Genomic DNA, 15,765 nt, shown 5'->3' on the forward strand with positions numbered 1-15,765 from the left:
TAGAGTAAATTTGTTTTGACATTAAGCAATCCCAGCAAACAAGATGAACTAAAAAAGAAAAAACTAATTAGACGAATTTATGCCAGTAAATGATCATACAACACCCAGCCATTTAATCACCTTAAATATATGCACCATTGTGGAGAGATTTATTTTATCTTGAAAATTTTTGAAAATAATTTACTAAGTATGTTTAATATTTTCTTATTTTTTTTTTTTTTTTTTTTGTGTGTTGACTTTTTCATCTGTCTGCCAATTGCCTAACTTTATAACATTTCTTTTTCTCTTCCTGATTGGGTAAGTGGTCCGTTGGGCCCTCTGGTCAGTTGCGTTAATTAAATAAATAAATAAATGATTTGACGTGCATTGAGTGGTATAGACCAGTTTGCATGTGAATTAATTCATTTTTCTTTTGGATATTTCTAGTTAAATTTAAATGTTTGAAGTAGAATAAAAAATGTCTTAACAATTATGTTCACCTCGTGTCTTGACATATAAATGCCTTGTCATACTAACGTCTTGACGATGCAGATACAAACAGATTATTAATGTACCGGCCGGCTCATTAATTTCTGATGAAATAACAACTGCAGAAATGATGCAGACGTAAATAATTCACACGTTTGTGAGGATGGATTAATTCGACCGCAAACATGTAGTGTGGTGACGAATCGATCAAAAACGCTTCTGTGGTGCTACGCAACTCTTATTGAGATGCAGTGGTGGATTTATGGGGAAGCAGGGGGTACACTGCCTCCCCCCGTAATAAGCAGTTTTTGACTAAAAGTCAGAATCGACCAAAAAGTGAACGTGATAAGCGATAAAAAGGTCGTCAGCCACACCACCACAGCCCCCTTCCGTGAAAATTTGAACAATTTCAAATTTTTGGCCTCACCCATCAGAGTTGTTTAAATCCGCCACTGCCAGAGTTGAGGTGTACTGTACATAAAAGCTACCAACGTGCATATGAATCCGGAAATGGTGTATTGTATCTCCATAAATAAAATACTTTCGTTTTTGGGTGAATTCAATTTAAATTACTCTGGAATTTTGATAAACTATAGAATACAATGATTGCAACCCAATAAAAAATTCATTTACTATTTAATTACTTGATTAATTGATTTAGAAAAAAAGTTGAAACACTAGTTTTAACTAAACATATATAAATTGTTTACGCAGATAATTTTATAATGTTTTTTCAAACAGTTTTGAAACACTCATTTACATTTTAAAAAAAAAATTTAATTTACAATAGTATATTTAAAAAATACTATTTCAAATGCTCAAAAAACAAAATAATTTTTATGAAGATGAAAAATAAAGATGTTTTTATTTTTACAAAAGATTTTGTTTTCTGTTTATTTTTTCTTCTCATTTTTGTAGAGCCATTATTTATTTTTCACATTTACGTCATTCTTCATTACTCTCCTCGTGTATTTATCAATTTATTGCCATGTTTTGTTTTTGAAAAGGGACGTGTAAGCTTCAGCTTATGGCAAAATTTATCTCCATTTTTTGGTTTGAAATGTCATAAAGCTTAGTTGTGCCGAGCGGAACATGAGCTTGAAAACGTTTGTACATAAACTACACATCTCTATAAACACATACAATAAAAATCGATACACGTACACACTCAATTTATACAAATAAATACATCCACAACTCACATACACATTTAGACACACACATTTATACGGCACACACACACAAACATTTACAATGTGCAGATAAATAATTGTACACACGGTCTGAAAATAACATCTACCGCACCAATACACACACAGGTCACAAAAAATTATAATTTCAAAACGATGTTAATTGTAAATTTCTTCCGAAATGTGTTAATTTAACCAATCATTGAATGATTCATCAATATCATATTGCTTCAATTGAGAAATTTTTAAGTAGGAAACTTGTTACACGTTTCAAATAATTCGTAAAAAGCTCACTATATAATAGTTTAATGCATTCGAAAGTTCCTTACACAAACAATTCTGAATAAGTTTTAAATTAATTTTAGCATCAAAAAAGGCTAAAAGAACAAACGCACACACACACACAAACACAAACACACACAAACACACACATTGCAAACCTCATATATCTCCATGCAACAGGTTAAATGTTTGGACGAGATACAAATAAGATGAACGGGTGTGTGCGTGTGTCTGCGTTTAAATTTGCCTGCCTGTTTGTACATGTGTGTAGACGGCGTACCCTGTTGTTGCACGTCAGTGTATATTTGTTTCTTGCAAGTTTGTTGTGGAAAATAAATTTTATAATTTAAATACATTTAAATACAATGTTTATATTTTCACACACAGTCAAAACAAAAATTCACAAATATAGACACATAAAATATACTGATAGATATGTGTTTTTTTTGTTGATGTGCGCGTGTGTGCGTGCTGTGAGTGAAAACATATGGGAACTTTTCTGCACACGTACCTACAACAATGTGCGTGCAAATGCTTTTTTAACATGCGATCCTTATTGAGGCAAACTCAATTTAGATGAATCTATTTGGAAATCTATCGTTCAGGAAAATTTAATGAAGAGGAAGAACATGAAGATGATGACGAAGATGATGTAGAAGACAATAAAGAGGATGATGAAGATGGTGCAGAAGATGATGATCACGGTGATGTAGAAGATGATGAAGATGATGCTAACGTTCAGGATGATGTAAGAAGAATTTTTAAAAAGTCGTTGTCGGTATATAATTTTTTATTATTTGATAATTTTTAACATACATAAACTTTACATAATTATTTTAAATCAATAATTTAGTAAAACTATCGTAAAGTTAAACTTCGCATTTCAGGAAAAATAAATAAAAAAGTTAGAAACAAAAGTTAATAGAAAATCGATAAAATAAGAACGTAAAAGGAACAAAAAATTGGAGAACCAGAACAAAAACAAACTCTACAAACTCTAATGTACAAATAAATAGAGGCAAAACCAAAGAAACTTATGAAAACAAATAAAAATGAAAAATAATAATGTAAAAAAAACTGATTTGAAAAAGAATTAGCATGGGAATAATGAATTGTGCATGGATCAAACGTTGTATGTAAGCATTGAAATGCATGTGCATCTTAAAATCACACGTACACAATTATACACGCACACGCACGTGTTGCTATACAACTTAAATAATGTACAGGCTGCGTACAATAAGCAAGATTATTTATAACGCAAGTATGTATATTTATTTGAACAACGTCATGTTTATTTAGCATGTGTAAAAGTAAAACACATACAAACGACATATAAAAGGTTTTTTAAAATTATTATATTTCTTATTTTAAATTCGAAAAATGTTAACTCATTAAAAACGTTTAATTTTTTTCTCTCTTGATTCATTTTTTCCGAACTTTTAGACCTTGATCTCTTCCTAGCTCTGTTCGACCAGAGTGATGAAGGTTGTGGTGGTTCGATTGACTTCTGTTGGTTCATTGGAACTGTCATATTACTATATGTTTTCGTTATGTTATTATTTTGCGTTTGTAGTTTCTGTTCCATTTGTTGATGTTGTCGAGTGTGATTTTTAAGATTGATGATCAAACGAGCATATGAAGTGTTGGCAATTTGACCTGGAGGTAGCTTTGATGTCACTGAATCCAAGAAATCTTTAGTTTATTGGCGTGTCTACCTGTTGTTGTGATGGCTCACAAGGTGGCGAGATTTGTTCTTTTGCTTGGGGTACATACTGCTTGCTTTTAATAGCGTTGAGCATGTGTTTGTAATATTTATTGAGTTCGTTGCTTGGATCCAGAAAATCAAACTTTGAATTATTCTTTTGTTTAGTTCGCATCAGAATTTCCATTTGGTTTCCTTGCTGGCCAATAAATAAAGCCGTTTTTTCGATAATGATGTGAGTTTTCATGCTGCGTGGGAGAGGTATACCATCAGGGAGACAGTATAGGACGGATGGGCAATGTAAGGATCCGTTATTTCCGTTTCTGATTCACTCAATTTTTCATCATTTGTTTGTTTTTCATTACTTCTCTGCTGTTCACTTGTGCTTTCGCCGTAATCATATGAGACTGCAGTGCACAAACCGTAAATTCTTTCATTTAATCTTTCCGCATCGAGTTCGGTGAGATGACCACGTCTCTCGTATCTGTCAATCAGAATGCTCTCATCTCCCATCCAGGAAATCAAATGGCGATTTTCATCAATGTAAACTGCTTTCTCGTCGTCTCGGAAAATATTGCACTGGTAGCCAACAACGCACAAATCATCAAAATCATCTTTCACTGGTGCGTTTTTGAACAAATTCTTGTTTCGTCTCGGCATTTTTAGACTTGGATTTTAGTAAAAGTATCGATACCCAAAATGACACGAATGAAAACAACGTTTTATTTTTTCACGAAAGAATTGTTAGTAATTAAAAAGCAGGGCAACGAAGAACAAAAATTATAAAATCGTCGTCCATTCTTCAATTTGGCATGTATGACCCGTTAACAACGTCGGTTATGGTGATGTTAATTATATCTGTAATTTGGTCAGTGTCGTTATGGTGTTGACGATCTATGGTCAGATAATGAACGTCTCCACTTTTTTAATGATTCATTTTTTTTTTGAAAAATCATAAATCTCTATCGTATTCTAGCTCTGTTTGACCAGCCACGACTTGAAGGGGTCCATAACTTGGACCAAGATCTGGAACGTAGGATCTTCTTTTCAATTTTCTATTCGATCTTGATTGAGTTTTTGAAGATCTTCTCGATCTAGATGATTTTTTTCAATCTTTTTTTTACAAAAAATTTTAAAAATATGCCAAAAGTACAAGATTGATTAAAGAAATAAAATGAAAAATTACAATTTTTCGTTATCCATATAATCTGTTAATAGCGACGATTATGGCGATAATAATTACTTCTGTACCTTGATCTGTGTCGTTTTGGGGATGGCGATCTCTTGTCAGATGAAGAGCGTTTGAATTTTTTTCTTGATCCATTTTTTTCAGAACTTCTAGATCTGGATCTTTTTCTGGCTCTGTTCTGTGACTTGGACCTTAATCTAGAACTTGAGTTTCTTCTAGATTTTGTACACGACCTTGACCTATGACGAGACTTTCTTCTACATTTTTTATTTGATCTGGATCTTGAATAGGATTTTTTTTCAACCTTCTGCTTGATCTTGATCTTGATCTAGAAGATGAAGAATATCTTGACCTGGAAGGTGAAGTGTTTGTAGATGAGCTACTTGATCTCGATCTGGAAGGTGAACGTGGAGGTGGAACTTTTTTCATTTCTATTTTTGTTCCACATATTTTTGTGTTTTCAGGAACACTTTTGCTTGGAGGTGTAAGTAACACCAATTTTCGTCTTTCGTCACCATTCTTGTCATCATCAACCCACGAAGGAGGCTTAGTTAGATTGCTGGCTGATTTTATGGTGAAATTGTATTTTGCAATTTCGATTTTATTGTTTTCAGCAGTTTTTGTTTCCTGCATTTTATCAATAAACATTTTTTTCCTCGAAACATAGTAAGCGTGGTGGCGATGATGTGGCTGCAAAAAATCAAATTTTTTGTTCCTTCTCTTCACGACCTCCTCAAACTCTGGACCATTACGAGCGACGCAATCTGCCTGCCTGTCGATGTTGTCTTTCGTGTTTGGAGACGGAGAATTCATGCTTTTCCATCCGGTTGATGTCCTATGCATATTTGATTGTTGATGTTGTAGTAGTAGTATTAAAAATTGGCTGATTAATAATTTAATCCGATAGATTAAACGATAAACGTGAATGTGGACAGATTCGATTAAATCCATCATTAGCTCGGCTATTTATACGAAAATGTTGTTCTTAATGGATGGAAAATTCAACAGGTCATAAAAGCAAAGTTAATAATTATTATACAACCTCATTATTATTTGGCTAGATTATAACTTTGAACAAGTCTTTTTTGGCGTGTCTCTTAACTGCACTTTAGTAAATCAAACAAAGTGAATGAAAGTATTCATTTGCAACCAACCAATCAAAGATTATTAAGTCAATAAATTAATAAAGTTTGTAAAATTATTTGTACTGAGTGATTGAATAAAAAATACAGAACAAGTTATGTAAATTTTTTCGTAGTAATAAATCCATTCTCTGTAATCACATTTGACCAGCTTAATTAGATTGTAGAACTTGTGAAGTGTCAGTTAGAACAAAAGTGTGACACAAAATTTAAACAAAATGGTAACGTCATCACCATTCTCGTCTTCGTCATCATCATCGCTATCATCTTTCTCATCATCGGCAGCAGCACCATAGTCATGTGACTTGATATTCGAAAGAATTGACGCCATCGTCGTCGTTATCGACGTCATGTTGCTTGCGACTGAAAGTAATGATTTTGAAAAACCACAACCGCACACAAAAAAACAAAGAAAAAACACATAAGCAACAACAACAATAAAAACAACAGCTACAATGGTGACAATGACATAATAACAATAATCTGAAATAAAAATCTTAATAGATATAATAATAATAATAATAATAATAACAATTTTAACACTAATAACAGTAACGACAACAAAAACCTCAAATAATAATAATATAATAATTAAATAAATATTAACAACAATGCTATAAAATCCATGGCGTAATAATAGCGAGTCCGTGCCTAAGGAATCAGATACACATGTATCATGTTGAGACCAGGTGCATGCGTGGTCGGTGATGATGATGATGTTAAAGTGGTGATGATGGTTTAAAGATGATGATGTTAAATATGATGGTGATAATGATGATTTTAAAGATGATGATGATGATGATGATGATGTTAAATATGATGGTGATGATGATGTCAAAGATGGTGATGATGATGAAGATGTTGAAAATGATGACGACGATATGATAACGAAAGATGATGACAATATGATAACAACAAAGACTACTAAAAGGATGATGATGATGATGGCATGATTGAAAAAATTACGACGACGATGATGACGTCATGAAAATGATGACGCCACGCTGACGTTTAATAGCTGCGCCTTCGTAATTAAACGTCTGTATCTCCCGGAAACAACTTAAATGATACACAATAACTCCATTAAGAAAAACAAGCACTGATACATATGTTACGTACGTATGCAAGCACACACACACAAACACATATATACACAAGTATTCACCATACAATTACGAATAAACATACAAATCTACAAATACTTACACATGTATTTACACATACGCTTACGAGCAAACACATAACGTTTGCAAGCACACACAAGCATACATTGATAGGTACATATACACATTCATGAATACATATACACATAAGTTTTCATATTAAACGACAAACACACATTTCCTGCTACATACACGCACATACATTTTCCTTGATTATTACCCAAAACATTTAACAAAACAGTACTTAATGATACTCGAAGAATAAAATAATTCACATTTACATCTACAAGCACAAACTTGCACATAAAAACATGTATATGATTACATAGAGAGTGGTTGAAGAAACCAAACAAAAATATTATCACAAACACACACGCAAATATTAACGTTGATAGTAATTCGACTCACACCAACATAATTACATGCATTTGAAGCCATTCAAACACAAAAATAATGAAGAGGGCACCCGTACGCAATGCAAATGCACCTACAAACACATACACGCAAACACATACATGCATACACAGGCACGTGCACACACGCATACATACACCCACACGCTACTCGCATTTGTGCAAACACTCATTTAATAAGAGAAGGGTGAACGCATACGAAGCTCGCAAATTACAAATTGAAATAAGATTAAAAAACAAAATCTATGGGAAAAATATAATAAAAATTTATTGGATAATAATAGAAAAACAAAAAAAAGAATTCGCAATAAAAAATAAAATAACTAAAAATTAAACTCTCGAGAAAAAACATTTAAGAAAAAAAATAATCACATTTTAACAAGAGGAGACCCCAGGCACACCTAAATTAGGTTTGACATCTTGTGTGTTCTACTTAAAATACATGAATGTATGCATGCATGTTCGCATAAGCATGCGTGAATGTGTGTTTGTATTGATGGTTTGGTCGTATATGCATGTATGGATGCGTGTTTGTCTGCTTATGTATTCATGCATTAACCTAAGGTGTATGTACACAGTACAGTCGTACGTGCATTTTTACTTGGATGTACAAACGTGTGCAATAATAAGGAGAAACCTATTTACATAATGAAATTATTATCATGGATATTGTAACACCAGTTTTCATATTTTTTAAAAGCAATTCAAAATCGAAAGATTCTGTTAAATTGTTGAAACCTTTAATGTACATGTGTATGTGTGTGCTACTATGTGCGTGAAATTGATGCGTGGATTTACAAAAGATTGCGAGTTTACTTTTGCTAACGCACGTGCGCTCATGTGGGTACGCATTTTTTTTCAGGTAGGTACGTTTAGATACACACAACACATATGTCGCATTGTACGCATGGCTTGAACAAAAATCTTCCTTGGACACTAAACAACGTATTTTTTTTTCAACTTTTTGTCCTAGCTAATTCAACAGGAAATAAATAAATTTTGTGTAATCATCTTTACAACTGTATGCGCAAATTTACAATATATATGTATATATATATATATATATGTATATATATATATATATATATATATATATATATATATATATATATGTGTGTGTGTGTGTGTGTGTGTGTGTGTGTGTGTGTGTGTGTGTGTGTGTGTGTGTGTACATAGAAATGTAACTATGAATTCTTTAAAGTTCTATTTTCATTTTCCATCTGCAACTAAATTAAAGTTGAATAATTTATAAGGAGGATGGTGATGCTTGAGAGCGAGGAGAGCATTTGAAGCTTCACATGCTCATCACGGATCCAACCCCTTGTTTAATCGTTTTTTGGTGGAATTACCATTTGGTGGATTTAACATTTGGTGGATTTAACATTTGGTGGATTTAACATTTGGTGGATTTAACATTTGGTGGATTTAACATTTGGTGGATTTAACATTTGGTGGATTTAACATTTGGTTAAATTCAACATATTATGAAATTTTTTATAACTGTGTTATTGAATTTATCGAATTCATTATATTTTTTTTACTATTTCTGATTCTTTTTAATCGTTATAGAATGTTTCACTGTAAATTTATTTGAAACAACATGGTGAAGATGAATGAATTGACTTTATCTTGTTTTCAATGTGTTGAATTAAAATGCAATCAAATGCTAAACTAAATTAAATAAATGCCTCTTGTACAGTGGAAAGACAGTATTGACATTAATGTTGAAGCTAGTGAGTAGAAAATGGCTCTGCCATAATTCCATTACCATCGTCATCATTTTAGTTGTCTCTGGTTTTACCATCATTTCTTATGTTTGTCAGCAATTTTTGTCCAGATTTTGAACTACTAACTTTTCTCTTCAAACCATCATCCTCATCATCATCTTTGTCATCATGATTGCCATCATCGTCATTCTAATCACCATCGTCACCATCAACATCATCACCATCGTCATCATCATCATTTTCATCAACATCATCATCATCCTCACCATCATCATCATCATCGTAGTCGTCATTTTCCTCATCATCGTCATCATCACCACCACTCAGCCATCAATGCGTACATACGATCAGTTAATGAAGGTCTGGCCAGCCGGCAACCAACCGGCGATCCAATTAATTGACTAAAATGTTAATTTCATTATCATCATCTACATCTCATCGTCGTCATTATCTCTGTTTTGATCGTCACCATGGTACTTGTAATACACTACCTCGCTGCCGTCACCGTCGTTTTAGTTACCATCCTCCTCTTTTGTTATCGTCATCCTTGTCATCATCATTAACCATTATCAACTTCATCATCATCATTGTCACCAACATTATCATCATCATTGTCGACAACATTATCATCATCATAATTACTATCTTCCGTTTCATCATCAACGTCATCGTGTGTTTATGAGTGTAATGTTGTGTACCTATAAGAAGTGACGAGAAAAAGTTTATATTTATCATTATTATTATTAAATTAACACAATCGAAGAGATTCCAACGAAAGGATATGCTTAGTTTATACAACATTTAAGTGTGAATGACGAGTTTTTTCGCGGTTACATTCGTACACCTTCGCTTATTTGTTTGTTGTCTCTTGGTCTATCTGCTTTGCACAGCACATAGATGTACAAATTTAAACATACATACATTTATACAGATTTATACGTGCAAATATACATGTATACTTTTAAACGTATCTACATATATATATATATATATATATATACATACATATATATATATATATATATATATATAGAAGTATGTACACAAACATGTACGTACATGCACGCATACATACAAACATATATCCATGTTTAGAAGCATATTGCTTGTATAGAGGAGAGGCATAAATCACATGGTCAGATGTATGTACGTACGTGCATGTTGCAATGTTTAAATGAATACAAATATATTTTTTAAATTGCAAGAGTAATAGAGAAAAAGTTGATACAAATTTATGTAAACAAAAAAATACCAGATCAAATTCCGAACAATATATTGTTTTGCGTTCATACAGATAAAAAATAAAACACTCTTCAAATTAATGGCATTTTTTTCCAAATTTAACTTAGATGCATCTAACGTATCTATTTATACCGACAAATGCATTAAAACAAGCATTGATTTTTTAAAATTACGGCGCAACTTACACGCACGAACACACGCGTATCTGCCTGTATGTGTGTGTGTACGCAATGTATTTACATACATTGCGTAATGTATTTACATACATTGTATTTACATACATGCTGATGTTTGTTTAGTACGTTACTGATGGATATTTATGCTTTTCATAATGTACCTACACAGGTTTGTACATACAAATGTATAAACACGTACATATACGTGCACACACACACAAATGCAAATATACGCAAAGATACACACGCACACATATATGCGTATATCATTGTACATATACAACAGACACATACAATTTAAACTCGGAAGATATATGCGTAAATTATTGCAAACAAGACGCAAAGTTTTGTAACTAAATTTTAGGTTCATTCTGGATATATAATAGCCACTGATTTGATAAATTATCATCATCATCTTCTTCATCAACATCATCATCATCATCTTTTTCATCATCATTGCCATCTTCACCATCGACTTTATTAGGCAACAACATATATCATAAATGTTCTTATTAATTTTTGTCACATTTTGTGATTGTATGTCCGTGTTGGCAACATCTTGGTACCTAATATATTGTTGGTTGTCTTATAAAAAATTGTATCTTGGATGTACGTTTGTATATTTTGAATGTTTCTATGTATATGTGTGTGTGTATGTTTATATAAAAATGTGTTTGTGAATGTTTGTGTTGATATGTTTGTACATGTGTTTATATATGTATGTATATTCGTGTATCTATATATATATATATATATATATATATATGAGTCTTTGTGTATGTATATAGTATGTACATATGCATATACATATGTATATAAGCATGTGTGCGTGCTTGTTGTTTGTATTTGTTGTATGTCTGTTAGTCTGTGTGTGTATGTGTGTGTATGCATGCCTGCATTTATGTATGTATATATGTATGTATGAATGTATGTATGTATGTATGTATGTATGTATGTATGTATGTATGTATGTATGTATGTATGTATGTATGTATGTATGTATGTATGTATGTATGTATGTATGTATGTATGTATGTATGTATGTATGTTAAAACCAAAACATGATGAGTGACACTGAACCGTCAAACATCAAGTAACAAATGGATTAACACTTTGATTTGTCGTTAATTGCACATGTCGGCATTCAGTTGGATATTTTCAAGCACACAGACACGCAGGAACCGCTGCAACAAGCACGAAATGGGGTTGGTTGCAAAAAACAGTTCCCTGCTGTCGCCTGATTTGACACTGATCATTTTGCATATTTTCTTAAGAAATTTAAGGGTGTTGGGGTCCATCGGGCCAAGAACCTCGATGCATATTGGCAAGAATTCCATCGAGGGGAGGGCGTTCCCATATTTTTTCATTTTCTCGTCCGCTGCCCTGGCCGCGGCCAAACCGCATTCTTTACTTGTCAGGTTTACGTATCGTTCGGCGAGGGTGCCAGGGACCGTAACATCCCACGCCAAACATCTGCCGGCTCTCCAAGGTATTAGTGTGCATCCGTCCGGTCGCCTACCGTCATGCGCAGAAATGCCGGATGGTTCCTTGAGAACCGGCATTGAAGCCTTGGAGAAGAGCCAACAAATGTAATCGTTTAGCGCTGAGTGACGTAGTTGACAGCCCACACCCAGGCGACAAACCAAACCGTGGTGCCCAAACTCGTCCGCCCCAGCGCCACATCGGCACGTGTATTTATTCTGAATGACCAGGCCAAGTCTGAAGCCAATGGCAAATCTCACAGACTCGTCGTCAAGCCTGGTGCCCATAGAGGTGTTGGGCCACGATCTCAACCACCCACAGCTGGCAACGCTGGACATGGCCAACAAACGAGCGGTGGAAAAGTCGTCGCCGCATGAAGACAACAAATTTTGAAAGATTTTTTTATATTCTTCGTTCAAAATTGGGACGTGCGTACGGTCCCCCGGGGCGGACGCTGGGAGAAGAATATCGCGGCAACGAAAAAACCGGTGGAGCAGGGAAGACTGTAGGTCGAGAGTGGCAGCGGCAGAAGAATTATAAACAACGGGAGCCAGCTGAACCACGCTAAGCAACCCCAGCCCACCAAATCGCACCGGCAGCCGAGCCTGGGACCAACCACTGTCGGTCACTTGAACATTGCAAATCGACGACAGGGCGGTGCGCAGGGCTCCGTCAAATTCGCCCAATTTAGAAGGGTCAATGTGTTTAGATGTACGCAAGAAGTACATCAATTTGGGCGAACTGAGGGCATTGCGGATAACAGTCAAGGCATCATGGTCCGAAAGACAGGAAACACGGCCCAGGGCGAATTCAAGCTCAGAGAGCTTTTGGTCAAAAAACTTTATTTGATAATCGCCTTCGACCAAGGGTGTGCCTAAAAAACTCAGTTCTGATGCACCAACTCTGGTGCATCAGAACTGAGTATTTCTCTGGGTATTTCAGCCAGCGCATGTGGCACCTGAAATAAACTTTGGCAGTGAAGTTCGCATTTTTTAATGTTTAACTATGTATGTATGTATGTATGAATGAATGAATGTATGTATGTATGCATGTATGTATGCTTGTATGTATGTAAGAGATTATATTTGTATAGTGGTCGGCCTATGGTGATACATTTCAATTATATTCACGCTGATCGCATCCTTACTTGTTGCTGATATGATAGATGGTTTTGTTGGGCGTTCTTGAGATGTGCATTGTGTTGTTGTTTGTTGCTATTGTTGTTGTTGTTGTTATTATTTTGTTGTTGTTGCTTTGGTTGTTTGTTGGTTGCTGTTGTTGTTTTTTGGCTGTATGTGTAAAGATGTTGTTGATGGTATTGTTGTTTTGTTAGTTTGTTCAACTAATGTTGATTTTGTTTTGTTGATGCCGATGTTGTAAAAGTAGCAATGGTTTTTTGTTGTTGTTGGTGATGTAGTTTTTATTTTTGAAATTACCTTGTTTCGATTGTTATATATTTGGATGTTTGTATATATAGACAAATGCTTGTGTATGCGTTTGTCTTACGTGTATTTAAATGAGTGCATATGCTGGTGTATGCGTATTAATGTTCAAGTGAATATTTATGCTTAAGTTATATGTATTTATGTAATTATATATGTATGTGCGCGTGTGTGTGTGTTTGTGTGCATGCGTGCGTGTATGCGTGTGCGTGTGTGTGTGTTGAAATGTTAGGAGCGTGTTATTCATTATTTATAATCGTATGAGTGAGATATGTTATTGAAATTGTTATTGATTGCCAGGTTGTCCATTCACGATGGCCATGGCGATGATGATGATGATGCTGACGACGATGATGATGATGTCGTTTTTGGTGGTGATGATGATAACAAGGGTTATGATAATAGTTAATATGAAGATGAGGATGGCGATATGAAGATATTGTGGCCTAAATTTTAGGTCATTGACATAATTTATAAGAAAAAATCTTTAGAAGAACACACTTTTATAAATAACCGAAAATACACACAATCAACACTCAGCGCACACAGACGCACATAAAACCACATAAACATCCATACGAATGAAATAAAAACGAACTGAAACACAATAAAACAATACTCAAGACGACATTTTGAAATTCTCAAAACACAGATTACATAGAATGATAATAGCACCAAAATTACTCTTTATATACACGCAATTATCATCTAAAACATTGACTATTTCTATTTTATAGAAGTTAAACAAAAAAAAATTAGCATCTACAACAACAATAATAACAACAACAAAAACTACTACAACCTTAAAAACTACTACTACAACAAACACCAACAACACAACAACAACAATGGCAACAACAACAACAATGGCAACAACAACAACAATGACAACAACAATGACAACAAAAACAATGACAACAACAACAACAATGACAACAACATCAACAACAAAAAACGATATCACCAATGTTATAAAACAAACTTATCGGATGAGTTTTTGAAGTTTTGTATCAACATGAAGCATCTTACAGCCACTTTCATAAATCTTACATTAGGTTTAACTTCGCATGTATGTAGGTTTCATTGTTCGTATTTTAAACGATACTGCTGTATTTTCAATGTTAATTACTTTTAAAAGTTATTTAAAATTATTTTTTATAGTAAATTCTTAATGCAAAATTGTTAACGATGTAAATAAACTTTCAATCGAACAACACTATTATACAGCATAAAAACACTGCACAAAGCAGAACATTGTTGCACAATAGCGATACAACAACACAAACAACAACAACAACACAAACAACATCAACACAAACACAAACAACCACACAAACACAAACAACCACAACAACACAAGGAAAAATTTCACGGCAATCAGAGGCCAAAACATCACAACAGAAATAAAACACACAACAGCACAAGTCAACAACACAGAAAACAATACTCATAACAACAACAGACAACACAACACAAAAAGCACTCAACACAACACTCAACACAAACAGCAACATAATCCTAACAACAGACAACACACATAGCAAAATAACACACAACACAAAAAAACAACACACACAAACAAACAACAACACACAAACACAACAACGCACACACACACACACACACACACACACACACACACATGCCACAAAAGCAGCCACTACTTTATCATCATTAATCAATCAGCAAGTCTACCTTATTACGACGATTCAAATGATATATGTCGTTACTTCACTATTTTTAAGAAAATTGATAATTATATTATATTATTTCTTTTTAAATTATTCAATTATTATTACAATTGTTATAAAAATATTTTAAATATTAAAAATTTTAAATATTAAAAATTGTTATCTTGTTATTATTTTTGTTTTATCATTATTACTGTTATTAAATATATTGTTAATGTAATGTTGATTGATTTAATTTAAGTTGAGGTGTTGTATATGCTAGGTACTCTGTACTTACTTACTTACTTACACACACACACACATAAACAAACACACACACACACACCACACACACACACACACACCATCCTATGTTTGTGAAATCACTATTAAAAAATTATTTCATATAAAACTCTTTCTTAATTCATTTTCCTATTCAGTTTCATTTTAAATTTAGATAAATGTTTTAATATT

General features: G+C 33.5%; 3 protein-coding genes across 3 annotated transcripts; 1 reads left to right on the forward strand and 2 right to left on the reverse strand.

Annotated features, from left to right (window-relative positions):
• Window positions 1-4,080: 4,080 nt before the first annotated feature.
• On the reverse strand, window positions 4,081-4,260 carry HELRODRAFT_147159 (hypothetical protein; the record flags this gene model as incomplete). The annotated part of the gene is made up of 1 exon (XM_009022533.1): window positions 4,081-4,260. A coding segment is annotated over one exon (180 nt), but the record flags the coding sequence as incomplete, so codon positions are not given.
• Window positions 4,261-4,597: 337 nt separating this feature from the next.
• Window positions 4,598-5,677, reverse strand: HELRODRAFT_175097 (hypothetical protein; the record flags this gene model as incomplete). The annotated part of the gene is made up of 3 exons (XM_009022534.1): window positions 4,598-4,739; window positions 4,897-5,088; window positions 5,139-5,677. 3 exons carry the CDS (start codon window positions 5,675-5,677, stop codon window positions 4,598-4,600), a joined length of 873 nt encoding a protein of 290 aa, XP_009020782.1.
• A 6,220-nt stretch (window positions 5,678-11,897) lies between these two features.
• Window positions 11,898-13,028, forward strand: HELRODRAFT_175098 (hypothetical protein; the record flags this gene model as incomplete). Its single annotated transcript, XM_009022535.1, has 2 exons — window positions 11,898-12,286; window positions 12,833-13,028. The coding sequence occupies 2 exons, from the start codon at window positions 11,898-11,900 to the stop codon at window positions 13,026-13,028; spliced, it is 585 nt and encodes a 194-aa protein (XP_009020783.1).
• Between the last annotated feature and the right edge of the window lie 2,737 nt (window positions 13,029-15,765).

Source organism: Helobdella robusta (assembly GCF_000326865.2).
Source record: "Helobdella robusta unplaced genomic scaffold HELROscaffold_32, whole genome shotgun sequence".
In the NCBI taxonomy this organism is placed as follows: domain Eukaryota; kingdom Metazoa; phylum Annelida; class Clitellata; order Rhynchobdellida; family Glossiphoniidae; genus Helobdella; species Helobdella robusta.